This window comes from Biomphalaria glabrata, chromosome 2 (assembly GCF_947242115.1).
Source record: "Biomphalaria glabrata chromosome 2, xgBioGlab47.1, whole genome shotgun sequence".
NCBI classification, from domain to species: Eukaryota; Metazoa; Mollusca; class Gastropoda; family Planorbidae; genus Biomphalaria; species Biomphalaria glabrata.
The window spans coordinates 31,120,622-31,137,126 of record NC_074712.1 but is presented as its reverse complement, the minus strand read 5'-3'; the positions used below and the strand labels follow the sequence as shown (position 1 = coordinate 31,137,126).

The 16,505-nt window shown below is 29.4% G+C and overlaps 1 protein-coding gene across 12 annotated transcripts in view; it reads right to left on the bottom strand.

Moving 5' to 3' along the window:
• Window positions 1-850: 850 nt before the first annotated feature.
• Window positions 851-16,505, bottom strand: part of LOC106053207 (cadherin-23-like) — an 87,862-nt gene continuing 72,207 nt past the window's right edge. For 5 of the 12 annotated variants that reach the window (XM_056020031.1, XM_056020033.1, XM_056020030.1 and 2 more), the window contains 10 exons: window positions 15,640-15,728; window positions 15,383-15,469; window positions 15,010-15,078; window positions 14,793-14,859; window positions 13,280-13,407; window positions 12,236-12,276; window positions 11,953-11,967; window positions 10,241-10,304; window positions 7,955-8,005; window positions 851-5,064 (listed from right to left, as the gene is read on the bottom strand). In XM_056020031.1, the coding sequence (XP_055876006.1) occupies window positions 4,485-5,064; window positions 7,955-8,005; window positions 10,241-10,304; window positions 11,953-11,967; window positions 12,236-12,276; window positions 13,280-13,407; window positions 14,793-14,859; window positions 15,010-15,078; window positions 15,383-15,469; window positions 15,640-15,728 (1,191 nt within the window). In that variant the 3' untranslated portion in view covers window positions 851-4,484. Of the gene's footprint in view, window positions 5,065-7,050; window positions 7,072-7,954; window positions 8,006-8,496; window positions 8,541-9,123; window positions 9,161-10,240; window positions 10,305-11,952; window positions 11,968-12,235; window positions 12,277-13,279; window positions 13,408-14,792; window positions 14,860-15,009; window positions 15,079-15,382; window positions 15,470-15,639; window positions 15,729-16,505 lie in introns of all 12 variants that reach the window. The other 7 variants (XM_056020036.1, XM_056020040.1, XM_056020037.1 and 4 more) reach the window with 7 other exon arrangements.

Below are 16,505 nucleotides of genomic sequence, written 5' to 3'. Positions count from 1 at the left end.
TGTCATAAAAATTGAGTCTAGGACTCTTGAAACTCTACTCCTCCGCTTGAACAATTAGATGCAAATAAATCACTTCCCTATTACCGATGGTTCGTATCCAAAGACTATTAGAACTAGAGGCGAGGCTGAAGGCCGTGCACACTAGGGAAGGGAACCTCCTCCATTTTTCTTCTCTACCACATCATTCATGAAGTGTTCTCCAAAAAAATGGCTCCTTGTGAAAGGATGCGGCTGTCACGAAAGCCTTGTCTTTGTCACCCCTGAGTTAAACAACTGTAGGCCTAATGGGTTTCTGACATATGTTTGGAAAGCGAAGGCAGTTGATTGTTGTGCTGGCCACATAAAACTCTTGTTGACCATTGGACATAGTAGCTCCTTTAGTAAAATCACTCAATTTAGAAAGCCTTCAGGACAGAAGACTCAAAAGTAAAGTAGCAATTATACACTGAACCATAATCTTCAAATACAAAATTTAATAAAATACTCAGAAAGACACAAAGATAAAGGCACATTCCTCATCCCATATGCTAGGACAAATTTGTACAAATACTCCTTCTTCCCTATAATAGTGCTATAAGAGCATGGAATGGGTTGCCTGAGCTAGCCAGGAAAACCAGTGACTTGGCAGAATTTAAGTCATTCTGAATGCATGACGCGTAGGACGTAATCATCTTCTTTTTTGAAGTAACGTCTGTATTATATAAGATAAGAAGATAAGTAGCAAATGAATTTAGTGTATTTATTTGCCCTGTAAATTACAAGGTCTGAAATGGAGGAATGTTATCTATCCTTTTACTTTAATTAGTAAATGAGCATATTAGTAAAAAAAAATACCTTAAATTCGTTCACAAATGAATGGAACATTTTTTATTTCAACCAATAAATCTTGACAACTTTTTAATGTTGAATTATTCAAACATTAAATAAGAGATCAATAGTGAGATAAAACATTTTATTTATAAATTAAGACATGAAACAGAAAAAAAGATCAGACTATTATCAAACAAACTCATGAACACACAAGTCATGTCATTCATTACCTCACGGCAACATTGCTGAGCAATGCCACTGAATTTTCCCTAATACAAAAATTTCATTCAAAACATAGCATGAATAAATAATGAATAAATAGCTAAGTTCAGATGATTGAAAATGATCATTTGATTCATTGATAATATTTTTAAAAGTATTTTTTTAAAATTATATTATATACACTGATCATTTGTCAAAATAATAATTGGAATGTATTTAAAACGGGAATGTATTTAAAACGGGAATGTATTTAAAACAGGAATGTATTTAAAACGGGAATGTAGTGAAAACGGGAATGTAGTGAAAACGGGAATATATTAAAATGGGAATGTATTTAAAGACAACTGACAATTAAAAAAACAGACCCTAAAGTTTGACTTTTCTTAATTTTTTAATGCATTTAGAAACATTTTTCCAACCATATATTCAAGATTTGCATCTATCAAACTCTTAAGTAATTTTTGTCGTTTGACAAGATTGATATGAATTTCATTTTTTTTTGATGATCTTTTATTGTTTTCAAAAAGCTGTCTACACCTTAAGTCGAGGCCTATATTCCTTTATATACAGTATGTTAAAGAAAAAATAACTTTTTAAAAATGTCATTGTTCAAGCATAAAAACTAGCCTACACCTTTTTTTTTATACAATATTATATCAATCTATCTATTTATGTTGTTTTTTTTAACTGCTGTCACTGACATGATTGTGTGAGTTCTGTTTCAAGTATTTTTTATATTTGTCTCACTGAATTATAATAAATAGTGATCTCCAATAGTTTTTATGTTTTCACATATAAGTGGAATAGCAACTTTCAAGCATACAAAAAATATCATACAAATGTATAGTAATGTCATTGGGTTTTTCTCCACACACACACAAATTGAAATACTTATATGAATAAAAACATGTATCTTTTCACAGCTAGCTTGAGGAAACATGAAAGAGATTTAGTCAACAAGTCAACAGGAGGCCAAATACAGGAGAAACAAAAAGTTTAAAACCGTTAAAAAAAAAACTTTGTAATAGTCATTTCATTCACTAATTGATTAAAACTAAAATTATTGAATTCCATTTTAAGGGGCAGAGGGACAAAGGGTGAAATTGTCAGTGAGAAGAGGCAACTCAAGAAATGAGGGACAAAATTGTTGAGGTCAGTTGTGAGAACTAAAAAAAAGGTACAAGAATGTAAGAATAATACAAGGAAGTTGTCCAATCCTATACCTCCTTCCCTACTGCCTTCAAGACATTTGTATGTAGTAGAAATACATTTTAAAATATCTGATTTGTTAGTTCATTAAAATGTAGAGTTTGTTCCAATGCAACACTTTGTTCATTAAAAAAAAATTACATTATTTAATATTGTGCTATTTAAAAAAATTGATAAGAGAATCATAGTTAAAAATTTCATTCTATCCCAGAGTTGTTTCTTCTACTTTCAGACATCACAAAAAGTGTTGAGCAAAAGCACACTAGGTCATAGGTCAACACTTGTCGAAACTATTTTAATTATCTTTCTTCTCTATCAAAATACATACATTTTACTTTATTAAAAAGACGTCGCTGATAGTAGTAATATGTTTCAGCATTTTAATTTTTTTTTTTATTTTGAAATCATTAGTTACCAATGAAAGTTAACTGATAAAATGACAAATAAATAAAAATAAAGTACTCCGCATCTTATAAAAACATCACCACTCATTCCCCAATTATCTGTATGCTTTTTAATTAGTTTTCTATAAATAAAATTACAAAATAAGCAAATGTTGTTTTTTTTAACTAACAAAATATTTAAAATTGGTTTAGAATTTAGACAAGGAGTTAATGTCAAAGTATTAAGAAAAACTATATTAAAAAATGTGATATAAAAGTGTCTATATGAAAAAGACAGAATAGAAGAAATGTATATGTTATGTCTCAATTATTTTGTCACCCTTCACATTTTTGTTCAAATAGCCAAGGCTGAAAATAAAATGTGTCCTTTTAAAAAACAAAAGAGACTAAAAATGATTTTCCACCTTTGGAACAATGTTTTGTTTGAGATAGTAGATACTTTTTACAGCTTTTTGCTTGTTGGAAAAGGGAAGAGAGTTCTATGTTATCAGTGTCAGAGTTAAATAGGTCAAACTCTAATTAACAATAAACAAACAAATATTTTTGATGATGTGAGCTGTCAAAATAAAATGTTTAAACACAATAAAAGAAAACATTCTGGTAGATGTATACAAATAAATTAAAGATACTTTGCAATTTGTACAACTCTATGTACAGAATCATGACATTACTCTTCATTGCACTTTAAAAGGATGGGAATGTGTACATGAAATGAAACATAAATGCCTTTGTAGAAATGAAAACATCCACAACTCTGTATGGCCTACTGATCTAAACAACATAAAAACATCAACAATAAGTAGATTTTTTGTAGTGTAATAATAAAAAACATTTTATCTGGATATTCACAGCTTAGAGATACAATGTACTAGCAGCTACTATCTAGTAGCACAAAGTAGGACATTTACAGAACTTACACAATGTGCAAGAATTGAAGCAAAGAAAAAAACATAACTCTTAGACTTTAATTTTTAAAAAAGCCAATGAACAGAAAAAAATAAGACATAAAAACATAAAGTTCAAATCCATTTCCTTAGAGACTAGAGTTCTTCATTTTGAACATTGTCATACAAACCTTGAAATAAAGATTTCTGATAAATGTTTGCCTACATTCTAAGAAAGAAACAAATATTAATGCAAAAGTCTAAGGAATATTTAAGTTTGACATTGTATTTATTTTGTGACTCCAGTACTTTTAACAAATGCCAAAATATCTTACTTGATGAATAAGTAATTTTTAAAATAATCAAATTTTTCTTTATAGTTTTTCTCTCATAAGACTAATTTTTCTTAATTATGCCTACTTAAGATTTACATGTAAACTATGCTTCTAAAAAGAGGCTTTAATAATTTAATTTAAAGATTTAAATAAATACTTTTATAAAATCTGGCCTAGCAGTAGAAGTTATTTTTAAAATACAACCATTATTGAAGCACAGAAGCAAAAGTGTGGTCTTTATTGACTTCTACATAATTTTGTAAGCAATCTGAAATTTTAAGACACAAAATTTATGTGCAAAATTACAACACATTATTTTTTCTATATGCCCTAAAAAAATTTACCCAATTAATGTCATGACAATCATTGATATAGGCTTGGGTAATTTTACCTGCCTACTAACTCATTTTTTTGAAAAATAGAAACAGAAGAATTGGAATGAGATGAATGTTATGTACTTAATGCAGATTGAAACATTTCTAATCAGCATGCCAAAGTCTAGTCACTTATGAGCTTCTCTGGCAATTAAGGACAAAGATGCATATTTCCAAGAAGATTCATTCTTTTTAAATTACTGTATGAAAAGGTTGAATGCTTTTAACAAAACTTAGCTGACAAATTTATAAATCTGTAATAGCCACATTACTGCCATATAAACCATTCCTAAAATCTAAGTACTCTGTTGGAGTCTCATCAGAGGAAGCTGAAGAAGCGTAAGGCAACTCTTGATCCATACCAGTGTTCCTATTGACAACACCTTTGTAAGTCTCACTGCTGGCACGAGGCTTGCTAGATGGTGCAGCTTTAGGTTTTTTAGACATGTTTGATTTAGAGAGTGCTGTAGGCCGCTGACTTGTGGGTTTAACTAGACTTCCAGTGGCAGAGCCATTTTTCAGAGTGCTTGTTTTATTAGGTTTAGTTTTAGGCTCAGCATAGATCTGGTTATAAATAGTGTAGCCAGATTTTTCTGAAGGACCTGACCGTTCTTCTATGCCACTATCACGAAGGCTTAAATTGTCTATATCTCCAATATCTAGAACATGATTTCTACTTCTGCTGCCTGTTTTCCTGTTTGCCTGAGATGAGTTATTAGCTTGAACAGAGTTTGAAGAACCAGCAAGAGTTTCTCTGTTGGACAAAGAATGACCTTCCTCAAATGAACTTTGGCTTACAACAGCAACATCTTCCAGGTCACTCAGACTGAAGAAAAAAGTATGTGAAATCAAGAGTTAGTTTTCCTTTGAAAGTTTTCTCATAACATTAATAAAAGTAAAAACACAAACAAAAAACTTAAATTTGAATGAACTAGAATAGCTTTAATTTCAGTGTAAATAATTAGACTGAATGAAATGTAATTTACTTATAACTATACAAGTAGTGTAAGAAACAATGTTTTCTCACTATCACTATCCTACTTTTTCTAAAAACACCTTAAAAGTAAACGTATAAATAGTGAAAATAATTCTCATATTTAAGAGGGTTGGGTTACACAAAGGCAAAGCCAGGCATGTACATCAGTTAATTTGATTGTATATTTTTTTTCCCCCTTCATTTTTCTTACTTAAACACCAGAAAATTAAGATGTTTCCAGTAATAAATAGAACAGTAACTGACTAGTCAAACAGCTTACTGACATGTACTTTGGATAATCAGTGAGATAGTTCACATGAAGTTACACTATTCCTTGTGTCTGAGCATTGGAATATTTTAATGTAATACAACTGTAACTTTGAAGACCAGTGGGAGTCACAAAGAAAGTGAAATGTTGGGCATACAATCAAAGTATAACAAATTTTCTGTAACTTATGCACTGCAATTTATATTCCTAGTATTAAATACATAATAATCATGACTATTACTAATTAAATGAAGTAAAAGAATCAAATTCTATTTTATCAGTATGAATAACATTAAAAATATATTTCTATTAAAAAAACAACAACTTAAATGAATTCATTGGGTTAACAAGCAAAATATACAAAATACTTTTCAAAAACAAAGCTTATATTGAGTTAAGGGAAGATAAATAAACAAATTAATTTCCATTTCATCAGGCTTTTCTCCCCTTATCTAAAAAAAATTTAATTCTCTACACGTGTCTTATCTTCCCTTAGCCTGGTGAGTTTCTAAATAATAATTAATTAATTACGACTAATTAATAAAAATAATTGTTTAATTTTTTTATTGCGTCAAGTTTTCTAAGGGGCAATAAATAATTGTGCAAGCTTTCATCTTGATCAGAGAACTGGAAGTGGGAGAAATAAAGTGTACAAAATTTATACCTGACGGATAGAGCAAGTTCATATAGGCTTGTAACAAAAAATGGTGTACGAGTGTATACTGTTGAAATTCAGTCACTGAATTTGTTTATCATTGGATTTTTATTAATACTTTTTTGGTCATGATATACTGTCAAGAAGTTTGCCTCAATTTCTTCTTGTTTCTATTATTTTTCTATTTCTAAAAGTTAAAATGAATAAGTTTTATTTGTTACTAGTCCTGCTATTATTCGTTTTTATTTTTATGCCATTTTCATTCTGTACTGAAATTTAAGAAAGTGCAAAACTAAAAAAAAAGAAAAAAACAACTTTTTTTTTAAATACTAAAATAGAAATATAATGTATAAAAAGTTCAAATTTAACAAATGAATATAGGTCTGTACTGAGTAAAACAAATATTTGACATCAAAATAGAAACAAATAAAAAAATACAAAGATATGTTTATGAAATATTTAAAAGCTTCTGAACTAATATAATACCTTATAGTTCTGTTTATAATAATTAACTTAAACTGTAGCTCAAATAGAAACAAGTATGCTAACTACAAAACTCAAATGATGGATAAAGTAAATGACAAGTCCAGTCCCCTTCACAAAACATATGCACAGAAACAAAAAAAAACTATTAAAAGAAAAGTAAGTCCTCCCCACACTTTTAACTGTTTAGAAAGTTTAAAGAAGAAAGAAAATAGAAGACTGAAATACAAAAGTATAAACAAACTAAGTCTTTCAGGTAGCTGGAAGTAAAAAACAAAATAAACTTAAAAATAAAACAACAAAATATTAATGATAACAAAGGAACTTTTCAACTAAATCTTCCATGTCTATGCCTTCAAAGCAATAAGAATCAGAGGTACTAATGCATGCTATTAATATATATATACATATATGTAAGTGTGGCCCCTACCTTCAGGCAACAGTGGTAGCTCTATAAAATAGTGTTAACAGAACAAATGGTTGGTTAATAGATTTAAGCATGATACAACCAGCCCTTGAAAGTGAAAATGTTACATCAAATAATCTTATTTTAAAGACCTAATAATGACATGTCAACATTTTAGTTTGGCGAGTTAATTCTAGCAAGTCAAAAAATAAAAAATTCTAATTAGCAAAAATTTGCCAGGTAAAACCAAATGCGTACATGCTCTCATGGGATGTAAAAGTCATTTGCTGTTTATTTCCATTAATGTAATTTATTATTATTATTTATTATTATATTCCTTGCTTTAGTTGTAAAAAAAAGTATATTTGTTTTCTAAAAATTCAATTTCTTTTTTCAGTAGCTAATTGTTTATGTTTTAAACTAATAACTCCCACAGAAGAAATGCTCTCAAAAAATGTTAAGGACTATATAAGTGATACAAAAATTTGGTATGATTAGTACAAGCACTCTCATTTCACTACATGAGCCATGAACCAATGAGATCTAAATAAACTGAAATATCAGGTGATGAAACACTTCTAAAAGTGATCATGAAATTTCATGAATTATGATAAACAGTAAAATCAGCATGCACTTTGAAACATTAAAAGAAACTACATCTTTGTTCTCTTCATGCGCACAGCAACCCATTAATTTTTTTTTTAAATGGATAGTTTTTGGAGACATCCAAAATGAATTGGATGAATAGCAAGAAATTGAGTACTTGCAATGAGTAGTTTGTTTTACATTTTTAAAGTCAAGTAATATTAATTTTAACACTCTGATTAGTAATATTAAATATCACAAACCTAAAATCTCTTTATTGATTAAAAAGAAAAGTGGTCTACTAATCTATCTTCACAATTAATATTAAAACAAAGTCACCTACCCATCAACATGATTTTCCAACATTATCTTCTCTAAGAAAATAGGGTTGGCGCTGGGAAAGAGGTAAGTGCACATAGCTATTTATATCATCAAACAAACTCATAATACAACAAATGTCAACATCTTCATCATAGAAAACGAACTCATTCAAAATTTGCATTGTTTTGAATTTAAATTTCTTTGCCCTTTTTTTTTGTAAATTAAAAATGCTTTTCCCTTTAGAAACTAGAAATTTTTAAAGATTTCCCCAAGTCTAAAGAACACATAAAAAGAACAGTAATGAGAAAAAAAACAACATGCATTTCTCTGAAGTAGTAACCAGTACAAAATAAATGAGCCAATTGTAGCCAATACAATAAGGTTAGACAACTGTAACCAGAAGCCACATAGTTAGAATGAACAAGTAGACAACATGGCATATATTTTACTCCGCTACTTTGACTTGCACAAACATGTGTTGGGAATGACACCATGGAACTAAATTTCTTTCCAAATGTTAGTAAATTACAGCTGTTGGAAATAATGTCAAGCCATACCAGTTACCTGAGGTAAGTGTTCGCCTAGGTGGACTAATGTAGGTAATAGAACTGAAATTCAAAAAGCATTTTTTCACACCACCATTTAAAGGCTTCAAAATACACAGTATGATAAACACTAATGTGTATTACTGTGGATTTCTATAAAATTCAAGAATAATTAAATAATGTAAACAGTGAATTCATATTTGGGGGATTTAAAAATACTTTAAGTATATATAAGAAAGTGTTGATATTTTAAACATCTACAAAAAATTGAAATTTCACCTTAATGACCTACCCAATATACATAATCAGAATATTTGGCATGAAAATCTTTTTTTTTTCCATTTACTGAGATACAAATCATGCTTTGACATACACGCAGCACAATATTACTAATAGCCTAGAAAAAAACTATCCATTCCATTGAACACATTGTTTGTAAGACAATATTAAAAGCTGTAATTATAAATAAAGTCATGCCAAGGGACTGACTAACTAAAATTTAAATCCATGAGATGGAGGCCTGGAAGGCAAAAACTTTCAACACAAGAGAAACAGTGTGTGTGAGAGAGACAAGATTTATTGTGCAAGACAATAACGTGGGCGGCAAAAACTGAAACAAAACTGATGGTAACCAAGGAATACATACAAATCAAAATCTGGTTTGTCCCTCAAATAATCTTGGCCTGAAGGGATTTGGTTTTAAAAAAATCATAGAAAATAAAAAAAACTAATTTTAAAAAAGTCAACAAAAGTGAAAGAAACAATAGATATGGTCTAAAAATGAAAATTAAAATTAAAAAAAAATAATAAAAAAATAAAACATTAGAATTTTAATACAACTACAAAGAAAACACAAACAATTTCTTTGGTTTCTTAAAATGATATTTAAAAAAAAATGTTAATGTTTGGATTTGTATCACTTTAGTACAGCGGTTCTCAACCTTTTATGCTCGGCAACCCCTTTTTTTAATCCCCCACTCTGCTGCTCACCCACCCCACCCACCGCAAATACACACAGCAATAGAAGAACAGACAAAAACAATCCATTTTTTTGATGGTCTTTGGCGACCCCTGGCAAATTGTCAATCGACCCCCAAGGGGGGTCACGACCCACAGGTTGAGAACCCTGCTTTAGTAGAATAGTTTTTTTTTGTCATGTGGTTGTTTACTTTTTGGTTGTTGTTGTTGATGTCCAACAAAAGCATCCTTTCCCAAACATCAACTAGGAGTAATGGCTGATGTTAATGAGTCACAGCACTACACAATTTTAACAAAAATAATCTACTACAAACAAAACAAAACCTTTACCAGAGCCACACCTCCTCACCACAAACAAATGACTAAACTTTAACATGACTATTCTTTCTCCCAACACAATTTAGCCAAGTGTAATGAAAGTTTGACAAATTAGATAGTACAGAAAGTATTTTAAGTGTATCTGGTATAAACTATTACAGGACTTACACAATTTTTAATTATAGGTTATAATATTCTAGCTGACTGATTTAACAGAAATTTTTATCTTAATAAAATGTTATACAAAATGTGTAAAAGTAACAAGTAAATAATATTGTTAAGAGCATAACATCATTATCTCTATGTATATACTCAAATCCTCTATAGGTCTACTTTTTTTAAAAGAAGAATACAACAAAAATTCAAAATAATTTTTACTGAAAAACTAACTCTAAGTATTTAAATTTCTAGAGATGTGATAAGTCATTAAAATTAAAAGCAGTTGCATATAAGGCTGAAGAACTTACTTTTCAAAAGAATTAATCTGTGTACCAGGGATGTCAGCTTTGTATAAATCACTGTCACTTGGAACTGAAATAGTGTGTTAAGATAATAATAATTGTAATGATTCTTTGAATGTGGAATCTAATTCTTTTTAAAAGGAAAGTAAAATATAAAGAAATTAATAGAATGAAGGTTCAATACGTTTTTTTTTCACTTTTATTTATAATAGTGCTGTGGAGTCTTGGTCTCAGTAACTACTAGTAACAACTTTGGAAACAAATTTGTAAAGAGTGTTATATTTTGGTATTGACTCGACTCAGTAACCAACAAATTTAAAAGCAATCCCGTAAATAGAAAATATTTAGACGTTTACTCTAAATAAAGTAAATTATATATCAGCTATTCCTATTAATATTGTATTGTGATTTAAGCATAAAAATATTATAATTTTAAATAAGGTAAAAGAAAAACAAATCTCTTTGAGGAGGGGGGAGTGGGGGGGGGGTGATATAGAGAAAAAAATGTTTCAAAGTCTTAATTAAACCCTTAAAGTTTTGTTAGCACTTATTAATTGCACACACACACAAAAGTGTAAACATTAGAACTGAGAATATAATATGTCTATTCCCTACTTAAATATTGTGTTAAAAGTGAATCTTGTATTTAAACACAAATACATTTGTGAAACTCAAGGTTGAAACAATTAATGATGTCACATGTGTTAGGGTAGCACTGGTAAAGAATTGTTAAATAGAGAAACTTTGTGAACTTAATATGGAAAAGCAAAGGGTTGAACTCCTGACCTCTGACTTTTCAAGACCACCAGCATACAGGGACAAGATTAACTTCTCATATGATTTCCCCCCCCCCCCCCCCAATAAAAAATAAAAAAAAAAAAAAAGATTTAGTGAAATTTGTATTCACCTATGTAAAATACTCTGATGTAACTATCATATAGGTATTATTGTTTCAGCACTTTGCTGCATACCAATTTTTAAATTTACACCTTATTACTTAATTCCTGCTGCTTCAGAGGAGCATCAATATGTTAATGTATGCATGTTGTATTGTTGAAACAAAGACTAATAAGTCAGGGTCTGTCTAATGAAAAGCCTTGTAGCATCCTGTTTGTGCCTGGCTGTTGAACTGTTGGTAAAGTGGGGGGTAATGTGGACAGGGCATAGGCAGTCATGTGGCTGCATGGCTTCTAGTATTTCAAATACTAGTTAATTCTACTGACCAAATCAATTATTTTTGGGAGGATCTAGACCACTGTATGAGAAGTTAGTTACATCCCATGTGTGATATATTAATGACATCCCATTTGCTGTTAGGCAATGTTGCCAACTATGAGGTTCAGGGTTTGTGACAAACTAGTCATTGATTTCACATATTTAAATGACCAATTGAATTTTCTTTCATTAATAATATTTTATTCTAGTGCTGCCCTTAAATATATAACATATATATCACATCATACATTTAAACAAAAACATAACATACATTTCTTTTTTTAATTACATTAATACTTTTATAATTAACTTTTATTTATATATATATATATATATATATTTATATATGTGTGTATATTATATATATATACACACACATGAAGTACAGTGCAGACTATATCACAAGAAATCATTTTGAAAAAGAAACGAATCTCAAAGCACTCAGACAACTTGACAAAATCAAATAACTTTAAACAACAAACAATGTCAAACATTTATCCTACCAAATCCAGTATTGACTGTAATTAGATCATATGTCAATAAGTTACTTATTTAGTTGTAATGCTGTGAAAAGCATCTAATTTTTAACAAATTTTATTAGACATTTTTTTTTTAATTTATGAATACTAAATTGACTAAGTAATATATATTACACATTGGTAGATGTGTATTTATTCCTAGTAAATATTGTAATTAACTATTATTTTATTTTAGAATATTTATTTTTTTTACATTTCAAGCTTAATGTAAAGTGTGTATTCACATATTATAATCAAAATGACTTACCATAAGCCATTGCAGTAGCAGCTTTTAACTTTCGGTGATATCTGTTAAGAAAAAAAAAAGCTTTTATTCAAAACTGTTTCCAAATGTAATTTGATTAGATTCTAAGTTGAACAGATTTTAAAGGGAAACTCCGATGGTTTTTCAAATTTGAGTTATTGACATATTTAAATTCTGCGTAAAAAGTTGTAATAGTAAACATTTTACCATTTTTTATTTAAATGCTTAGAAACATTTATATTTAATAAATTTGTCAGTACATTCTTGACATCTAAAAAAAAACGGGATTCTATGAGATTTTGTTTTAAGCTAGTTTATACGGCACTTCCCTAAACAATACTGAAAGAGAAACTAGATTTGACCAATCGTATCGCTTCATTCTTACAGTAGCTGTTAGGCTGCTAGGCTTAGTGACAGCCTAGTCCAGAGCTATGATACAGTTATATATATATAAACATGTATAGATAGATCTAAAAGCATTAGGATAATCAACTCGAGAAAAAGAGAAACATTTTCATCTAAGCCTCTCTCTGTCCCAAGAAGTAAATAGATCGTGTGTCTGACTTCGAACAAACTGGTCAGTGTAAGGCTAGTCGAGACTACGTGTAGTTGGTCATGACAGACAACCGATAGTGTTTGTTGTGTGTTGAGTGGTCTGGTGAGAAAATACACACTGCCGTGGTTAGTCAAGCATGTAAATCTACTTTTAATACGCATTTTTTCTTTGCTTACAAGATCCTATATCTAACTGCATAGACCAAGATATATTTCTTTTACGAGAATGTAAACTTTGCTGTATGGTCTCCTGTTATACAATAAGTCAATAGATTAAAACACATTTGGGACGTCACATAGAAACCCGGTGAAAGTCTGACTGTTTTGGATGTGGAGAAAAATTACGTCGGAAAAACATCAATTACTAAGTTATTATTGCAAAGAAGAAAAAAAGAATCATATATTCATTATCTGTAAATCAAAACACATATTATATCAAAAATTGTCAAAACCATCGGAGTTTCCCTTTAAACTAAACAAATGTGGTTTTACCTCCTGTAGACATAGTAGAGAACCACAGATAATGTAATGCATACAGATCCAAGAACTACAGCTATAAGAATGACTGCCATTTTCAACTTGTCTTCTATACTACTATCAACTTGTTCTTGAATAGCAGGCTACAACAATGCATGAAAATAAAGATAAAAATTGATACCTTTTTTAAAACAATGAAATTTAGTATTTTCCTGCAAACCATAAATTTTAAAAGATAGAACAGATGTTTCCAGAGTTTATTTTGAAAGTCAATTGTTTTTACAAAGCTTGTATCAACTCACTCTGTCTGTCAATCTGGTAAAAAGTTTGAAAATGTTATTTCTCCCATAACCATTCTTGGATCAAGTTGAAACTTTGCACAATTATTCATTGGCAAAGACAATACTTGAATCAATTTTTAAAAATTAACCAATTAGTCAATTAATTACTGCTCATTAAAAATGTTTTTTGATACTGACAAGGGAAAATAATTCTTCAGTATTCAGAGATATGGCTAAATATTTATAGCTTTGTCCCTTTAGATAACTATTTATTTCTTGCACACCAATTATTGGATGAAATTGAAACTTTACAAAATTATTTATTGTACCTAACAAAGCATGAAATAATTTTAAAATTAACCAATTAGTCAATTAATTATGTGCAATTAATTATTTTGTTGGATATTGAAAAGGGGAAATAACTTCTCCATTATTGAGAGATTTAGTTGTAAATGTAAGGTTCTTCACCTAAGATAAGCTTTGTTTTTCTTTTTAAAAGTAATTTTTATATTTTCTTGTTATCATTATTAAATTGTTTTAATATAATTTTTTGATGTAACTGAAAAAGGAAACAAGATTATCTATTGAGCGACGCCGCTGACCCCAAACTGTATCTGCAGTGTCGTTTCTTTGAATACATCAGCTGGAGAGGGGGAAACTGATGGGGGGTAACTGATGTGTGGGCGACATCGTTCTGACCAAAGCTAATGCCCAGGCATTCATCTCACCGAGATGATGCATAGTCACTTCGCGACTAAAGGACGCCATAGATGTTGTTTTAAGTTGCTTTTCAAATATTTTGAACTAGATTCTTTTTTGCACTGAATATCTGTTTCATTATCTTACACAACTTAAAGAGGAAAATGTTTTTAAAACATTGTGATATATAATTCTTAGACCAATATGATGTTTGAGGGTAGCGCAGATGAAGTACACAAAAAGGGTCAAAAGGGAAGTTTGCAAAGCTTGAATCATTAGGCTGACTAGACATTTGATGGACTACTGCAGATAGCACATGAGTGGAAAAATTCAAAAGGTTTAGTCAAAGTCTAAAGAAGTGAGTGAAGAAATATTATCACAAATAAATTTTGCTTTTAAATAATTAAATTTCATGATGAAGGTAATTATTGAAATAAAAAATTCATGAATCAAGACTGAAAAAAAAAAAGAGTAATAGTGATTTTACATCAGACAAGTCAAGATAGAAATATTGCACCAACAAACTATTTGTAAAAACTAAGACTTACCACAATTTGTAATACATTATAATCATTCAGAATCCCAATCAGCAATGCATTCTTTGAATCTATTAGGCTAAAAGGAAATAGCAAATACAATCAATCAATGATATGCTGGAATGAATTGTTATTATTTTAAAAAGAATTGTAATAATACATTTTCTAAGACTTCTAGACATTTCAACTAAATAGATGTCACTATATAAAAGTTCCTACTCAAAGATACCTCAAAAGTTTTGAAGCAGGAATGACTTCATTAGTCTGATAATCTTCCCCATGGATAAACATGTCAGTCCTAGGATAAATACAAGTGTTTGAACAAAAATATTAATTACATGGATAAAAAAGTGCTTGATTGAACAAAATATTTAGTAAATCTTTAGTGAATCTATGTAAAACATCTGTCCCTAAGTACATTAACAAAGGCATTCAATGGTGTCATTTTGTTTCATAAACCAAGTCAAAAGAGAACAAATTATTACATTGATTCAACTTTTTGTCACACAATGATCAATGGGTCAGAGTCATTCTATAGATGACATAATAGAAACAGTAAACATATTGCATTGATTTACACTTCAATAGAACTTTTTACTTACTGGGCAGTGTCTGCTTGACCAGTTTCAGTTTCATGAGTCTGGATTGAATCCATAACAATACGAACTCCAACTTTTGAACTTAGGTCACTGAAATATAATGATTTTATGCATGTGTGAAAGTAAATAATCTTGGAGGTAAAATTATGTATCAGGAATTAGTGATTGTGTGAGTGAAATGAATAATAGGTGAATGATTTCTTGTTTAATTTCTAACCAATCCTCTGCTTGCATATTAAATATTCTACTGACTAGCTTACCTAACAATTTTTTCTTTAAATTCTCCTACACTGTTAATAGACCTTCTGAAGATTATCTTCAGCCTCTGGTCATCATTGATCAATGAGATCTAGGTGAAATAAAGAAATGTAAAACAAAGCAAAGAAATGTATTATAATTTACACAGTACAATATAGAAAACATCAACGAACTGTGCAAATTTACTAAATGATTAATTAATAAATCATCCATACAGATACAAGCCAATATAGACTTTAAAAAATTGCCTTTATGAAAGAACAAGTAGCAGCAGGATAAAATGGAACCAGCATAAATGCACAGGTAAATAGCTAATCTCATGAACTTGTTTATGAGGTTAACTGGGCTATACAAGAAAGCAAATTGTCAGTTAAATAGAATGAAAAAAAAAGGAAAAAAAAAAGCTTTTCAACTGATAAGCCATTCAGCAAGGTATTCAATTAGCTAGGTAGTACTGTCATATTATTTAAATTAAAAACATAAATTAATATTTTTATTCATTGTTTAAATATATGACAATTCTTAAATATAAAGAGATTCTAAAAACAGTGGATGTCTTAAAAGTAGTAGCAATATTTTAGGAAACAAATCAACAACAAAATTAGCAGCTATTTTTAATTCACTTTCAATTAAAATTTCATAAAGATTTCTCACTTTACAATTGAAGTTTACATGATTTCTCACTTTACAATTGAAGTTTGCATGAAGTTTTAAAACATAATTTTGTCCCCTAATTACTGCCAAAGATGATTAGAACAACTTCTTTGAAAAGCAACATTATGCTCTCTATAAGGATTATAAAATAGCCTTGAAAATCAAGTTTCAATAATAAACAATTGAAAGATACAAATTTGTAAGTCTAGTAACT